The sequence below is a fragment of the Eutrigla gurnardus genome (genome assembly GCF_963514095.1).
Source record: "Eutrigla gurnardus genome assembly, chromosome: 4".
NCBI classification, from domain to species: domain Eukaryota; kingdom Metazoa; phylum Chordata; class Actinopteri; order Perciformes; family Triglidae; genus Eutrigla; species Eutrigla gurnardus.
Window position 1 is genome coordinate 23,464,737 of NC_139918.1, and position 16,045 is coordinate 23,480,781.

Consider the following 16,045-nt stretch of genomic DNA (forward strand, 5'->3'; position numbering starts at 1 on the left):
AAATAAAATTCCCCTTGAGACATAATTGGCTTACATGGCACGCTGCCTGGTAAAACAGTGCAGTCTTATTTTGGGAAGCCATATCTCTGGTCTGACAGTTCAGAGGGAAAAGATACTCGTTCAAAGTTCCTTAGGAGGAGTCGCCATCTCTTCCTCCCATAATGCTCTGCAGCATCCCTCTGCATCACTACACCACCTCTCTTTATTTGAACTCTCCTTTTGGTTAAATGACAGAATCTATTTAATCACACAGCACCCAGGCCATCACGCAACAATCATTTTCACAGCACCACTGTGAGCTGGGAAACTCTCCTCCTCCTTTGCTCTGAATCCCTGACAATGAATTCCTGCCTCCAGTGCCTTGAATTGAAGCTCTTGTGTAACTAATGTGCTACTTTTCTGTCTCCCCCCTCCACAGTAAGATGTTGCTCAGCAAATTGCTCAGTTTGACTGGGGGGGGGGGGGGGGGGGGGGGGGATGTGCCCAGTGCAGAAAAAGAACAGACAGCACACTATATACCCCTCCACATTCAGCAACAAGGGTCAGCATGTAAATGACTAGCTATCCCCGTGGCCATGAATATCATCAACGCACCTTTCAACTCAGAAGACATTATCCTGTTATTCATCAGTGAGGTGTGAATTATTGGCTGCTGGCAGACAAAGAAGCAATCAACTCCCAACTCTGATGGTCCTCTTTTACATTAATTAATGACTCAGGGTGTAATTTAATTAAATGAAACATTACCTCAAACAAAAGTACCTTTTTGGGCTATGAAGCTTTTTTTTAAGGCTCGGGGAAGTTTTTTTCCTGAGCTTTTTTTTTTTGGGAGGAGGGTGTTGGCCCCAAACGTCATTTCAAGGGAGTTGCAGTGAATGTGGACTTCCCCAAACTTGGAGTTTGATCAGTCACTGTGGCAATGTGACTGAGGCGCATGATAATAACAGAGCAGCCCTGCTTTTCTATGTTGGGGATATTTATTGTTTTAAGGCGTTTGTTCAGCATGAGTATCGGGAGCGGAGAGATGGACTGGCGGTGGATAGTTTTCACACTGTTGTTGAACTTTCAGCTCACTTGCGGGTCTCCCTCATCCTACGACTTGTTCCAAGGGTCCGCATACACTGGAGAAGTCCACAGGCACAGGAACCGGTAAGTCACGGTCTTTATACATGTTTTAAAGAAAGTCACAACAACCCATTCAACACGGGCGTTTTCTCTCTCTCTTTTTTTTTTTTTGCGTCGAAACTCCTTATTGATCGGACTGACCTGGGAGCGGTGAAGGTTTCAGCCTCTTATGGTCATCGAAACGCTCTGCTTTTATCAGCGTTTGGCTAAATCTGGCTCGACCAAGTGTTGCCAAAAGCTGATAACGTTTAGATAAATAAAAAAAACAACACCGGAATGTCAGATAAACTAAAATAGACTCAGATAAAGTCTGACGCAACTGCAGTAAAACATGAGGACAGAATTATGATGTTTTTATGATCTAGAAGCAACTAATTCTGCAGTATTTTTGCACAGTGCTGCTGTGAAATGTTGATTTCGGCCTCTCTCTCTCTCTCTTTCTCTGTCTCTCTCCCTCCTCAGGAACTGGTGCGCCTATGTGGTGCGCAGGAACGTGAGCTGCGCCGTGCAGGGGAGTGTGGAGAGCTTCCAGGAGCCCGTGGTGGCCCCCTGCCCGGCCTACCGGCCCGACTGCCAGCAACAAGTGACGTAAGCATCCGGGGAGGGAGAGGGAGGGAGGGTCAAGGTTGCAATGCTTAGATGGACCCGAGCTCTGATACAAAATGTTTCTCCGACGTGAGACCTGGAGGCAGAAATCCTCTCAGGCGCAGAAGAAAAGCCTGTTGCCAGCATTTTCTAGCAAGTAAAAAAAAAAGAAAAAAGAAAAAGAAAAACAGCCCACTGAAAAGGCTTAAATAGGAAATCAAGCTAATGAGGAGCAGAACTTTTTTCTCTGTAGCAATACAAATATTTCTTGATGCAACTTTCCCAATAGCGCCTGTTGAAACACTTTGGGTCGTTCCTATGAAACCGGCTCACAACAAGGTCTGTGGATTATCTTGATGATTTCTGGAAAAAGACATCACTGTTGTCAAATGTAATTGTTTGAGCACCAAGAGCCATATCCTTCTATTATATTGGAGAGAAGCAGACATCTCTGTGGCTGATATCACCAAAACTAGACAACCCATCCATCCATCCATTGTCTACCTTATCCTGTATTCAGGGTCGCGGGGGGGCTGGAGCCGATCCCAGCTATCATTGGGCGAAGGCAGGGTACACCCTGGACAGGACGCCAGTCTATCGCAGGGCCGACATGTAGAGACAGACAACCATTCACGCTCACATTCACACCTACGGGACATTTGGAGTCACCAATGAACCTATCCCCATCCTGCATGTCTTTGGACTGTGGGAGGAAGCCGGAGAACCCGGAGAGAACCCACGCTTACACGGGGAGAACATGCAAACTCCACACAGAAGGAACCCGGGCCGACCCAAAACTAGACAACTCACACCGAAATGATACAGATAATGAATAGCATTGAAATACAGTCATTCTCTTAACATCTGGAGATGTTCACAGGAGTCTTTAGACCTTTACAGCATACACCTGGGACAAATAGCCTTTCTACTAGAGGACTGGCTCAAGACTTACGCACATAACTAGCTTAGTGAGTTATAGACTGACCTTCCGTGATGACGATCAATGAAAAAGTTAGACATTCGGAATATTGACTTATATTCAGGTCAGGTTTTTTTTTGGCTTTACCACCAACTTGTATTCCAGAAGACATATTTATTTGGCTCCCAACATTTAAGGCTTTTCTTAATCAAATGATTTACATATTCAAAACGGCTCTGGCTCTGACACACGTTTTTATAAATCTGAACATTCGTCTTCAAACATGTGTTGAAATACACTTACAGATACTTCACAGCTGTTGCGATGCCATTAGCAGGTGGTCCTCGATGCTTTATTACACAATTCAATGTCCTGCTTTGGCCTTTTACAACAGGATGCAAAGATAATGGACCTTGCTCTAATTTCATTTGGAAACCGCATCAAAAGGAATCTGAATTACCGTCCCTGCACTGACGCAGTTGTGAGCAGCGGGAAAATCTGACACATGAAAACCTAGTTAGTAGTCGCTTAGATGACAAATCTATCTGTTCCTCTAATGCAGTAATTGATTGCTATAAATGGGAGGATCAACACCAGTAAGTGATGAGTAACAGGTTGTTATCAATCCTGCACTGGAACATGTTGTGCTGTAACCTCATATATTTAGCTTTATGAATCATTATTGGTTGGGAAACACTGTTGATTCCTAGAAACGGATCATTGTTCAGGCACGGGAGTTTCCAAGTTTCCACATAAGGTGAAGTGAGAAAACGTTTTTTAGTTTCTTTTTTACATTTCTAATGTAATGGCTTTATCTAGTGTGAGGATGAGCTTTTAAATTGAGATTAAATGAAAAATGCCCTTTAAACACTTTAAGATCACATTCCCAGTCACTTGGTGCCCCTATTTTAACACTATATGCAAAAAAATGAGAATTAAATTATTTCTTTGTGTATTTATATCAAAATCCAGACCCCTTTTCTTTCAGTAAAACAAACTGTGGTTACATCAGCTAGCACCAACCAATTTCAACCATGACATCCATTTATCAATCAATCTGCCACTTTTAGCGACGAGGGAGTCATGCGTCACATTACAGAAGCTGAAGTCTAACGTCCGTTTCACTGGGACTTAAAGCACACATATATTATTACGGCCCTAATGTAAGGTTTTCAGTTTCCTTTTTTCTTTTTCTTCATGTTGGAACAGTGTTATCAGTGAGAGTGTAAGTGAGGAAATGTGCAAAGATAATTTTTCCAGTCATCAACTTTCCAGATGTTCTGCGTGTAATGACCCCTGCCTTCAGGGAAGTGATGTCATCTATTGTTTCTTTGGGAACTGTTTGTCTTGGCTAGAATAATGGAGTGTAATGGAGTACAGTTGAGAAGCTCGAAAAATAACACTTCACAAACAGTCTGGATTTGATCTTGAAAATAAAGCTCAAAGTTACTAATTTTGTATTTGTTGTTTGAGATTTTGAAAAAAATAATATTGATTACTCTACTCTGTTTTACAGATTCCAAAATCGGTTTCGACCCACGTACAAGATTAGCTTCAAGACAGTGACAGTGTTGGCGTGGAGATGCTGTCCTGGTTACCAAGGTCCGGACTGTAAAGACTTTAAACCACTCCCAGACAGACAAACAGTTCAGGGAATACAGCCTTACGTCCCAACAAATCCTGGATATCCAACCAGACACACACAGAGTAAGACACCATTTTCTGTTCTACCTTCAAGTTCTGCTAGATATCATGTTTTTCCAAATTCCAAATCCAAGTAACTCTGAACAACTAAATTAAGCAAACAATGTAAATAATAATAATCGAATGACTTATTTTCTGTTAATAGGGCCAGAGCGGAGGGAGACAGGGCACCATGAGACTCGGCACGGCGGGCCAGATAAGGTCCGGATTCTCGAAGGGGAAGTTGAGCGCCTGTCTCAGACCGTCCTGGATCTCCAGTCCGCTTTGACGGGGTTAACTGCCAACCTACGCACGGACCTGCAGGAAGATACAAAAAAGGTATTGGTGACACTTCTCAACAACATGCGTCCACCAGACAGTGCGACAGCCGCAGGCACAGAGGAGAGCCCGGCAGTGCTGGATGGCCATCAGGCAACCAGAGGTGGGTTTTCTGGAGACAGGGCTCTAGAAAAAATAGTGACCCGATTGGACGACATCAACAGTGAGCTGAAAAGCAAGGACGAAGCTTTGGAAGACCTGAGAGGAACCATGACAAGTCATGAGGGGCAGATCCGTGTCCTGATGGATGCCTCTCAAGCTCAGACTCCAGCTATAGCGGACATTGATGTCATACAGACCTACGTTGATGGGAAATTTGAGAAGCTGAAGAAGGAGCTAGACCAGAATGTGGAGGATCAGATGGTCAAGCTGCAAAGCTCATGTGATGCAAAGATCAAGTCCTGCGAAGATGGTCGTGACCAAGGTTTGGTCCGCCTGACCCAGCTTGTGGATGCCAAGGAGGCTGACCTGAGAAAGGAGATCCGGGCACTGCGTCTGGACATGGCCGCAGCAGACGGACCTGTACGAACCCAAAGGCAGACTGATCCAACCAAAGCAAACGAGGATCGCAGTGACCACAAAGACCTGTGGCGTGAGATCGACCGCATTGCAGAGGCACACCGTATCCTGAATGTCCGCATTGACAACGAGCTGGCACACCTGTCTGGGCCCCGGGAAGACAATGATTTCAGTCTGATGATTGAAGAGATGGAGGCACGCATGAATATCACAGAGCAAAATGCAGAGACACACTGTTTTTACATAGAAGAGAAGCTTACCCGCACAATTTCAGAGGAAGTAGCAGCACTCCGTCAGCTTCTGGAGGAGCGTCTGAACAACATGGAGGACCAGTTCACGAACATGCTGGTGGAAATGAGCAACAGCTCCTTCCCCGGGATGTTCGGAGACACCATGGATTCCATCCAGACAGAGGTCAACAACAACAAGTTCCTCCTCCAAGGTTTGGACGATAAGGTCAACGCTGTCGGAGAGTTGTGCTCTGCGGGATGTTCCGGCTCAGGAATAAGTGTAGGCGCATTGAGTTCATCGCCTACAACAAAAGGTCTGGAAGACATTTTGAAGGACCTGAGTCGGTATAGGAACGATTTGGACGTCCTTCACACAGATGTGGGTGCCAACACGGACAAGCTCAGGCAGCTGGAGGATCTTGTCGGAAGGCAGTCTGTTGCAAACGAGATAAGTGCGAAGACGATGGGCGACTTCCAGAGGGGATTGATTAATCTCCAAGACAATGTGCTTGGTCTGGCTGGTACCGTTTCCGAATCCTTAAGCAAACACAACCAGGATATGCACCAAATGAACATGACATGCTGCCATGCCACACAGAGTGGCACCAGGGGTCCAGCACGGGACAACTGGGCATCAGTCGCCGTACCCAGTAGTCAGGCAGACGACACCAGGCGCCAGGTGGAAGAGCTGAAGAACAGGCTCGATACGTTCAGCAGGCAGGTGTCCTCTGAACTGAGTCAGTGTAAACACAACGGGCGGGGGGTTTCTGATGGTATCGCTGCAGTGGATGGACGCGTGACCAGACTTGAAAAGGTGTGCGGAGGTTTAGATGGGGTTCCTGACACCATCAGAGAGCTGAAAGATGGGCTGCAGAGACATGTCGCTGGTGTGCAGGACTGCGTACACAGGTGGAACATCACCTGTGGGAATCACGGCGCGGACATCGTTGCACTGCAGAATTCCTTGCGAGGGTTGCAGGCGCAGCTGTCTGCAATGGCAAAACATGTCTTGAAGGACATCACCGCCAAAGAGCCAGGTGAGTTGATGGTTTGATGACATCGTTGGCTTTCTGTGGTAATGTGTTGAGAAGGAAATTACAGGAACGATCAAAAGGCTCCTTTGGCTGTCACTGACATGAATCATGTCATCGTGTGGTCATAATTATCATTACCATTGCCCACTTTTTTGTCTCAACCCTTTTGGAGTGTTAAAAGTTAATTGAAACCTTTTTGGTCCCTTAAAAATGTCTGTTTTCACTGTTATCCAGTGTTTGGTTGTACTTAACAACACCCTCTCTTTTAATTTCTGGTTGCAAAAAGCCCAGATGGCGAAAACCAAAATGCTGAACTCAAGGCTTAAAGAACAGCAGTACACAAACCAATGGGTGACATCACGGTGACTACGTCCACTTCTTATATTCAGCCTATGATAAAGACAGAAATCAGAGCAAAACACCCCCCCCCCCCCCCCAAAAAAAACAAAATCTCCCTGGAAGCACTTTATATCTTAACCTGTTTTTTGTCTGTTAATATAAATCTGTCCCCAAAAATGACGGTTTGTGGTTTTATAGAGGGTAAACTTAGCTTTCCAAGCTTGATGCTAATGTAAACTAAGTGGGTGCTGGCTTAAGCTTCATATTGAATTTCAGCCAACTCCCCGCAAGAAAGCAAATAAGCATATTTATTGCTTTTACCTATTACCTTTCAGCACTTCGATAAAGATCATGGCAAAATTTCACCACTCAAAGGTCTATGGATTCTCCCATTGGCGCAGGCGGGCACTGAAATGAATATAGACACACACACTCCTTTGCAGCTTCCTCTCTTAACTTCCACCATATGAGTTTATCAAGTGTGATTAACATCTGTGTAAACACAAACTTTTCCTGAAGATAATCCTCCTTATAATGCATTCTGCTTACTTGGCTTACACGGAGTCTTGGAGGGAAGGATCAGATCCCATGAATGGCCACAGGGTATTTCCCGGAGAGAGGGAGGACACGGGTTCATTGGGCCTCTCGCGCTCGCCTTGAATATGTCATACAATATGTCCCGGCACCAAGAGGCAGAGGCCCACATTGGAAACATCCTGGGACTCTGAGCCATGTTGTCCTAAGAATTCCTCACTTTTTATATAAGGAATTACTACATGCCGAGGTCAGCCCCTCCTATACTGATGATTTACTTGCTCCCTCCTGTGCCTCATTGCTCCCTTATGTAAATGTCAGTACGCCCGATCTGACTGCTCCATCCACTCCCTTTATGAACACGTTGAGCTGTGAGATCTTCTTTCTTGCACCATGACATCGCTTTTTTCTTTTTTTACTCATACCACAGCTCAATCTCAATCTCAGTTCCCAGTCCCTCAGTACACAATCTCTCACACACACACACACACACACACACACACACACACACACACACACACACACACACACACACACACACACACACACACACACACAAACACACACACACAAACACACACACACACAAACACACAAACACACACAAACACACACACACACACACACACGCACACCTCCCTCTCTTTCTCTTTACACATGCACACATACCAACCTCCAGAGATTCCCGTAGGGTGACCTCAGCCTGATGCGTGGAGTCTGGTCCTCATTAAAGGCCTGACTCACATGCTGGAGCCAGTCTTGATGGAGAGAAGAGAAGCAGGGCTCCACACCCAGGACCAGATGCTTTGACTACCCTCACATGTGATGTCATGACTGGGGCCCCATCACCAGTGCCTCCCTTTTCTTAAAGCATCGTCCCAAACATTGGTATGATAGGGACCTGATGAGAAAAGGATTAGCGGTTGCGGTGTAGAGAGACGGAGAGCGTGAAGGCATTTTGGATTCCATTTCACTCATTGCCAAATATGGGTAGTTATCTCTAAGCTGTACTTACTAAGTAATTAAGTAAGGACTAGCTCGATTATATAAGTGAGTAAGTATATGAAATTTTGACGATATACTGTCGTCGTAGTCACTATGTCGTCACCCATCAGTTTGTGGAGTACAATTTTGAAGTCTCGAGGCATTTTGGCCATCCCCATCTTGTTCTTTGCAACCAGAAGTTAAAGGAGAGGGTGGAGTCAAGGTCAAGTGCAACAAGGCATTTTTGGCAACCGAAAAAAATTAAAAATTAAATTAACTTTCATGAGCTGAAAACACAAAACAAGGGATACATTTGTAAGTCGTAAAGACGGACATCTTCCAGACCGAACAACACCATGGTAGCGATCTGCCAATCACAGAGTAGCCACGCCCTAAAGCATACACTGCTTTATCATCTATTTGACTCTAAATTGGACCGTAATTTACTAAATGAACATCATACTGTATTGATGAAGACGAAAAACTAGCAATTGAGACCATAAACTCGTGTTTACTGAGAAAATAGACCAAGGGAGAAGCTGGGTCATTCTCTCATAGACTTCCATGCAGTCAGACTTCTTTTTGCAACCAGAGCATTCGCCCCCTGCTGGCTTAAGAAAGAATGTTGTAACGTATATGGTACGTCTGCATTGGCTTCATTTTTCAGACACAGCAGGTTCCCACGTGGGAAATACTTTTATTCACTTTTGTGCTGGGAGTTCGATGAAAAGATACCACTCACTACTGCCATGTGCCAGCTAACTTAGCTTAGCTCAAAGGCTGAAAACAGAGGGGGAAACAACTAGCCTGGCCATGAGTAAAATCCTCCTAGCAGCACCTAATTTTATCTCCTTTTGGCTTCAATCTCCGACAAGAAAGTGAAAAAGTGTATTCCCCAAAATGTTGATCTTTTCCTTTAAGGGCAGATCATCCTAATATTGTGTGTGTGTGTGTGTGTGTGTGTGTGTGTCTCAGGGGAGAGGGAGTTGGACTGCGTGGCTGAGGTAGCATGAGGATTTAATGTTTTCCTCAAGTTTTGGGGATGAGAGAAATAGTCGAAAATGAAGATGAAACATTTCCATGAAAAATCCCAACTCTCTGGGTGTGGTGGTGGTGGAGAGCCTACAGAAATGTTTCCTCTCTGCGTTTAGCTCACATTCTCCCTCGGTCATATGAAGACCCTGAGGAGGCCGCGAACAGATGAGGTGTTGTAACAACACGACTGGAAGATTAACAGGAATAGCTTTGCCCTTACTCAATGTGACTGCCGGATGGAATCGCGCGAGTTCAGTTGCAAAATGTTGGCACCGGCTTTCGCCCACAGCAGCTGGTGCAGCAGAGATCCGTCGCCGCTGCTTGTGTGTTTGTTTCTGGCTACTCTCTTTCCATCGGGGGGGTTGTGGTTCAGCGGCGGCGACTCTGTTGCATCGTTTAAAAGTGTAACACAGATGTGTCAAAGTCACTTTGACATCAGGCACGACTACGTTTTAATGTCTTCAAAAGGATGCAGGCTGTTTATTAGATTTAAAAAAATATGAAATATGTAAAATGCGTCTGTTTTTCGAAGAGCTTCAGCATGCTGTTCCTCATTCAGATGGTGACTAATCATCCTTCTTGTGCTAAATTTTCCCATTCGATTCTCAAGAGGTTTTTTTTTTTTCACATTTTTTGGAGGCGATCCCAATCTGGCTCAAATCACTTCCCCGTTTCTCTCCGTCTCTCTTATCTCTGAACTCCTCTCCCTTCACTCCCTCGTCACTCTCTCCTTCTGTCCAGTTTTTTGTCCTTCCAAGAAAGCTAGAGGACTTCTTCTTCTCCTTCTTCTCCTCCTCCTCCTCCTCCTCTTCCTCCGCCGTGTCCTGTAAGTGTGCTATCGACAGACGAGGGCTGCTGCATTAAAGCCAGGATAAAATGAGGGCTTTGATTTCACGGATCAATGCTTCGCGATTGATCAGTCTGACTTGATATCAGAGAGACAGGTAGTGAGATTAACTGTCTGCCGTGATGAGCAAATACAAGAAACACAAGATATCAAAGGCTTTTTGAAGTCGAAGAGTGTCTCTGCTGGGAAAGAATGGAACATTGAATTTGACACCGCCACACACACACACACGCACACACACACACACGCACACACTCTGTATATATTTAGCCGTCAGCAACGTTGGGACTGGGGTGCTTTGACTGCACCGGCCTCCCCAGAGAGATCTCTGAAGCCCACGGCGTGAGGTGTTTCCATCTCCGACCCACGAGCCCATCTGGAAGTCTTCAGAGGAGAACGGGCCCAGAAACACAATGGGAGTCCCTCAGGGCTGCCATGCAGTGCACAATTCGAACCTCCCATCATTAAAATCTCCGGAGCAAAATGGGAAAAGAAAGAGAATCCTATGCGTAGCCACCGCTCCCTGCTCTCTGCCCCACCTGACACCATTTTCCATCATGATCAGCTCGTCTGCTGCAATAGTGCTCTACGCTTTCAGACACTCACGCACTGTCACCCGAGTCCCTGGAAGCGGCGGTGACTACAGCACCCCCCCCCATGCAGTGGCTGGTGAGCAGTAACATCTGTTACTGCACTGGTGTGTGTGTGTGTAAGTTTCTTGGACTTTGTGGTTGCCCCCTTAGTGAGACACAGGCTCGAGAGCTCATGGGAAATATGCACTCAGCCGACCGACATCCTGAAGGAGGCACGGGGAGGAAATGAGGAAGAGATTTCTGATTATCTCAGTACAACATGATTGCTGGGTTTAATTTGTTTTTTTATTATTCATGTGGTTTCTGAGTAGCTTTGCGGTATCACTTGCAGTAAGGAGGAGGAGCTTTAATGGTTCGACGACGCTTTATTTGATAAGGACAGAGTGGCTTTCATAATCCGGAGCAACAGGCGGACTAATGTGAACCCGTTGCTCTCCGGTACTTGGATTGATTGCTTTGCCTTACATGCTAAGAGTCATTTGATAGCGCCCCGTGGGTTTCAGAGTGAATGTTCATTCACGACCTTGATACGGTACTTTAACGAAACCATCTTAACTTAAAGGAACAGTCCGCCCCACGTACCTGTAGGGCTTGTTTTGATTGTTTTGGCCCAGTTTTTAGAGATACTGGCCGTAGACATGTCTGCCTTCTCTCAGACTGGTGGTGCTCAAAGCGCCAAAACGAAGAAAAACACAGTTCCTGCATGAAACTGCTCCCAACAGGTCCTGTGGATCCATCTTGGGGTAATAGGATTGTGATTTCTGGAAAAGAGACATTGTTGTTTATAATACAGCTGTTTGCGATCATCGTCAGCAGAATCCACTAATGAGACACGGTTCAAATCTGCACAAAAGTGGACCTTAACGTTAACGACGTACCCCGCGGAGTTCTCTCGTAACAAGACGCCGTTATGTTTACGTTCAGTGTTTCTCACACGTGCAACCTTGTCCTCGAGGGCCAACAAAGGTGTTAAATGCATTTCCCTCCTCATAAAGCTGCAAAGCCACGGTTTTGAGGAGCACCAGATGATATCAGCTGTTTCATTCAAGAATCAGCATCTTGTGGCCCATCGTTAAAAACAGCTGCTGCAGCACATTTCAAGCTTTTTGGTGTTGGCTTTACTTATATTAAATGTTAAAAGCATCTCTAAATGTTGTGTCCTAGTAGATCATATGTTTGTATTATTGTAGTTCTGCCTCAAAGATCAGAGCCAGAACTGTATCTGTAATCCTGCTGCTGTACTCCAACCCAGAAACCCCTTCACCAAACCTCAAACACGGCCCGCCATGACCCGTCTGACACCTGGTTGTGTGACGGGGCTGACACAAAGCAGGTGCTGTAATTACTTTTGTTATTTGTCCCCAGGACACTCTCACAGCATCAGGTCACGCTCACCTCGGAGGCCCAGGCGACGTCTGTGACCTCAGGGGGTCTGGCAGGCAGTCAACTGGTTTCCGTTCAGATGGTTCTCGTTGTCTAAAACTCACACCGACTGCCTGCTTTGCTTTTATGAAGGGTAATAATGTTACCGGTTAAAAAAAAAGAGCTGAGGTGCACTGAGAGCCAGGTCTAATGTGGCCTGTCATCAGAATTCAAGTCGTTAGAGGAGAATTCACAAGAGAAGGGAGGGATGTGGTCTGAATGCGAGAGAGGAAATGGGATTTCTAAACAAAAAGTAAATTGGAGGCTTGTGCCTTTGCAGTTACAGCATTTCCCATAATGTTCAATTGTCGTGACCAGACGGTAACGCCCATCATATGTTTAGAAAGTGAACTGCAATTTGATATATTTACGATCTTTCCCACTGTCCTTTTTCTCTTGCTTTCTAAGGAATGACCTTGAGACCAGAGAGGCCCGCTTCTTCGCCAGATTCCACCAGAACCAGAGTCCAACAAATCCACATCCCTCTCATCATCCCGCCGCCGCCGCCGTCCAGCCCCAGGCAGCCGTACAATCCCGGCCAGCCACGGCAGCCCAATATGCACACAATTAAGATCAGTCCACCAAGCCAGCCGTCCAGCCCCCGGCAACCGGGCCACACCACTCTCCCCCTGGTTCCCATGAGGCCGGTGGTGGAGACGGGTGAGGCAGGACCTCCCGGGTACAGCCGGCGGGTGACGGTGCGCCGAGGGTCCGAAGACCAGTCCAACGTGCCCGTCCAAGGGTTTGCTGGAGCGCCAGGTGTGTAAACGCTGAAAATCTGCGTTGCGCATTTTCCTCCGTTTTTGTCTGCAATCTGATAAAATGACGAGCATCTGCTGACGAGCATGAGGTGTCAAAGCTAAACACATAACGTCTTCATAGTTATAGCCATAGGAGCCGGCATGACCACATGCGTGACATGACATAATGTATGCATGTTGCTCCTTTAAAGTCACTTCAGAAACTAAACTACAATGAGAACTGAGCTGCGGTCTGTTTTGTTCTTTTTAGCCATTTTTCTTTTCACACATGGATCCCATAACAAAAGGTTTAATTATCCATGTACTTTGTTTTTTTGTTGCCATCCACACATAGGAATGCTATACTTAAAGTGCTTTAAACTGAGGCCAACGCAAATTAGGATGGAAGAGACAACGGATAGTCACAGATTCAGTTCTGGACTGAATTAACAGAACTGCTTATATAGGATGGTTAGACAAAATGTCAAATGACAGAACAAAAGCTTTGTTTTTAGCCGCACGGCACCACAGTTTGGAAATAAGCCCTATAGATCCATGTTAATCCACATTCTTAAACTGAGAATCAAGTTGCGTGTTCAAAATTCATGCAAATCTTCAGGCTTTTCTATCGTCGTAAAAGTTTGTAATTATTCTTTACCACCATCGTTTCTTTTCAGGGCTGTCGGTCGTTGGGAGTGGTTTGTCGTATTTCTGTTTCATAATTGTCAGTTTTATTTGGGCCTAAAACCGCACAAATATCTGCAGGTTTATGTCCGTTTCAAGGCTCCGAGGATCCAGTAAACGCCTCAGTCTACATATAGATCCCATAATCCTGCAACGGCTTAATCAACCAAACAAAAATGAGGCAGAGTAACCGTTTTGTTTTAATTCATACCCTCTCTGGGAAACTACCCCGCAATTTCATATGGAAAAAACAAACTGCCTCTGGTGAGGGTGCAACGAACGTCTCTCTTCGGGTGATGATGAAACGTGACGTGTTTGTCTCTTTTGCAGGCTATCCTCCTCTGCAGCGGGCGTCTTTCAAACCTCAACCAGGCAGCCGTCAAGGTACCGGAGCAGTTCATTAACAAGTTACAACGCCTGCAGCTTACCATTCAACTACACGAGCGTAAAAACATGAAAAGGCTGTGAATCATTTGTAGCCTGAGTGCGAGGGAGTGGGAACTGTATGTAGTTTAAGGAGATGTGAGCGGTATATGGAAGGATTCAAGTTCATCTGCAGTTTTACCCTGGGCTATACGTTGAGTTTAGATGCTAAAAACATAATTAGAAACATCTATAACAATGTGTCGACCCTTGAGTAACACTCTTTTTATCTGTACCTTGTAGTTCCCGTAGCGATGAAGGTGCCCTGGAACCCGATGCATCAAACTCCATTTGAATTCCCAGGTAAAATCCACCTTTCCCAGTTCTAGTATCTGCATGGATAAAGAAAAAAAGGGTTTTTCCAGTTCCTGTATATAAAATCTTTGAAATGCAGAGGTGGGAAGTAACGAAATACAAATACTTCAGCTAGCCTTGCAGAAAGAACAACCAGCCAGTAGAAATGTACTCGTAGGGATACTTTTCATGCCCATGATTTCATTACATTTGGACTTTTCCTTGAAGAAGTTGAAGTGTTTTTGAGCACAAGCACGTGTACTTCTACTCGTGTATAGAATGTCTGTACCTTTGACACCTCTGTCGAAGCGAGACACTGATGGACTCGCATGTTTTTCCTTCCAGTTCCAGCCGACGGCGCGGATCCCTTCGCGTTCTCTGCCGGCCTCACGCAGCAGCCGCTCTCCGGAGACTTCGGCTTCATACGCTTCAACAGAGTTCTCGTCAATGACGGAGGACACTACAATCCCCACACAGGTACACACAAACACCAACATACTTCATATCGTCTACTTTGGAGGACATTTAGTAATCATAGCAGCTACAGATAAACTTTAAATACTTTTTTTTGTACAGAATGAAGATTATGTATGTATATCTCTTCTATTGGAGGTGCATCAGGATGTGATCTCTTCATGATGACACAAAGCAGCAACTGCTTTTATGATTAGAACTTAATCCAGTTATTCATGTGGGCGATGAAGAACAGGACCCACAGTATCACACATTATTAAACATCTGACTCCATCCATTGATTTAACCCACACCGGATCTCCACAGGGATCCTCACTGTTCCTCTGGACGGCCGATACCTGATCTCAGGACTGCTGACGGCGAAGCAGGGGGACCGCGTGGAGGCCGTCCTGTCCGTGTCCAACCGCAGCGTCCAGAGGCTGCAGAGCTCGGCGGGGCCCGTGGCGGGGCAACACGGGGGCTCAGCCGGAGCCAACTGTGGCTGCGGAGGCTCGGTGTCCTTCAGTCTGATCCTGCCCCTGAGGAAAGGAGACCGCGTGGGCCTGGTGAGGACCGGAGGCCAGCTGGCCACCACGGGGGCCAGGGAGATCCTCTCCACCTACAGCGCCATCTTCCTGTACGCACCACAGGCCAAAAGATAGCCGGGGCTCAGCTGGGCGGTAACGGCAAGGACTAGTTTGTTACCCGGAGAGTCGGACTGGATGAAACGTTGGAAGAAAACCAGAGCTGTCACGGATTTGCTGTGATGCCGCCTCGTTACCACGCGGTGCCACTGTGCCAAGATCCTCACTTATAAATTCAGTTAGGAAGTCATTACATCGCAATTAGTAAGCCATTTGCCACATATACCTGAATACAGGAAGCAAGATTTGTTTCTAATATATTTGATTATCAAGTTGCCTTTTTGTACCTATTGTGAATGTCTCGTGTAAATAAGTGTTTATAAATTAACATAAAAATTCATAAAATGTAATTATTATATTTCAACAAAACCATCTCAGAGAATCAGTTTACCGTATGGCTAATCGGTTTGGTAATAAACCCTGATAAATCAAAAGTACTTCCTGTGTAATCTGCACTGTAGAAGGAGAGAATGGTGATTAATAAACACATGAAGAGGTTTAGCAACTCGACGTGCTTCTGATGAAGTGGCAAACTTGTTTGGCTTGAGAAACTGCACCGAGAAAGAAGGTGAGAAGTTATAAAAACCCCATTGGGGTCATTATGTAAAGAGGGTGTGGA

The 16,045-nt window shown here is 45.7% G+C and overlaps 1 protein-coding gene across 1 annotated transcript; it reads left to right on the top strand.

The window, feature by feature from the left end:
- Positions 1-902: 902 nt before the first annotated feature.
- Positions 903-15,515, top strand: emilin2a (elastin microfibril interfacer 2a). Its single transcript, XM_084008411.1, has 9 exons — positions 903-1,149; positions 1,588-1,713; positions 4,146-4,336; positions 4,479-6,437; positions 12,597-12,947; positions 13,943-13,996; positions 14,279-14,338; positions 14,675-14,806; positions 15,110-15,515. Exons 1-9 carry the CDS (start codon positions 935-937, stop codon positions 15,442-15,444), a joined length of 3,423 nt encoding a protein of 1,140 aa, XP_083864537.1. The 5' UTR covers positions 903-934; the 3' UTR covers positions 15,445-15,515.
- Positions 15,516-16,045: the final 530 nt, after the last annotated feature.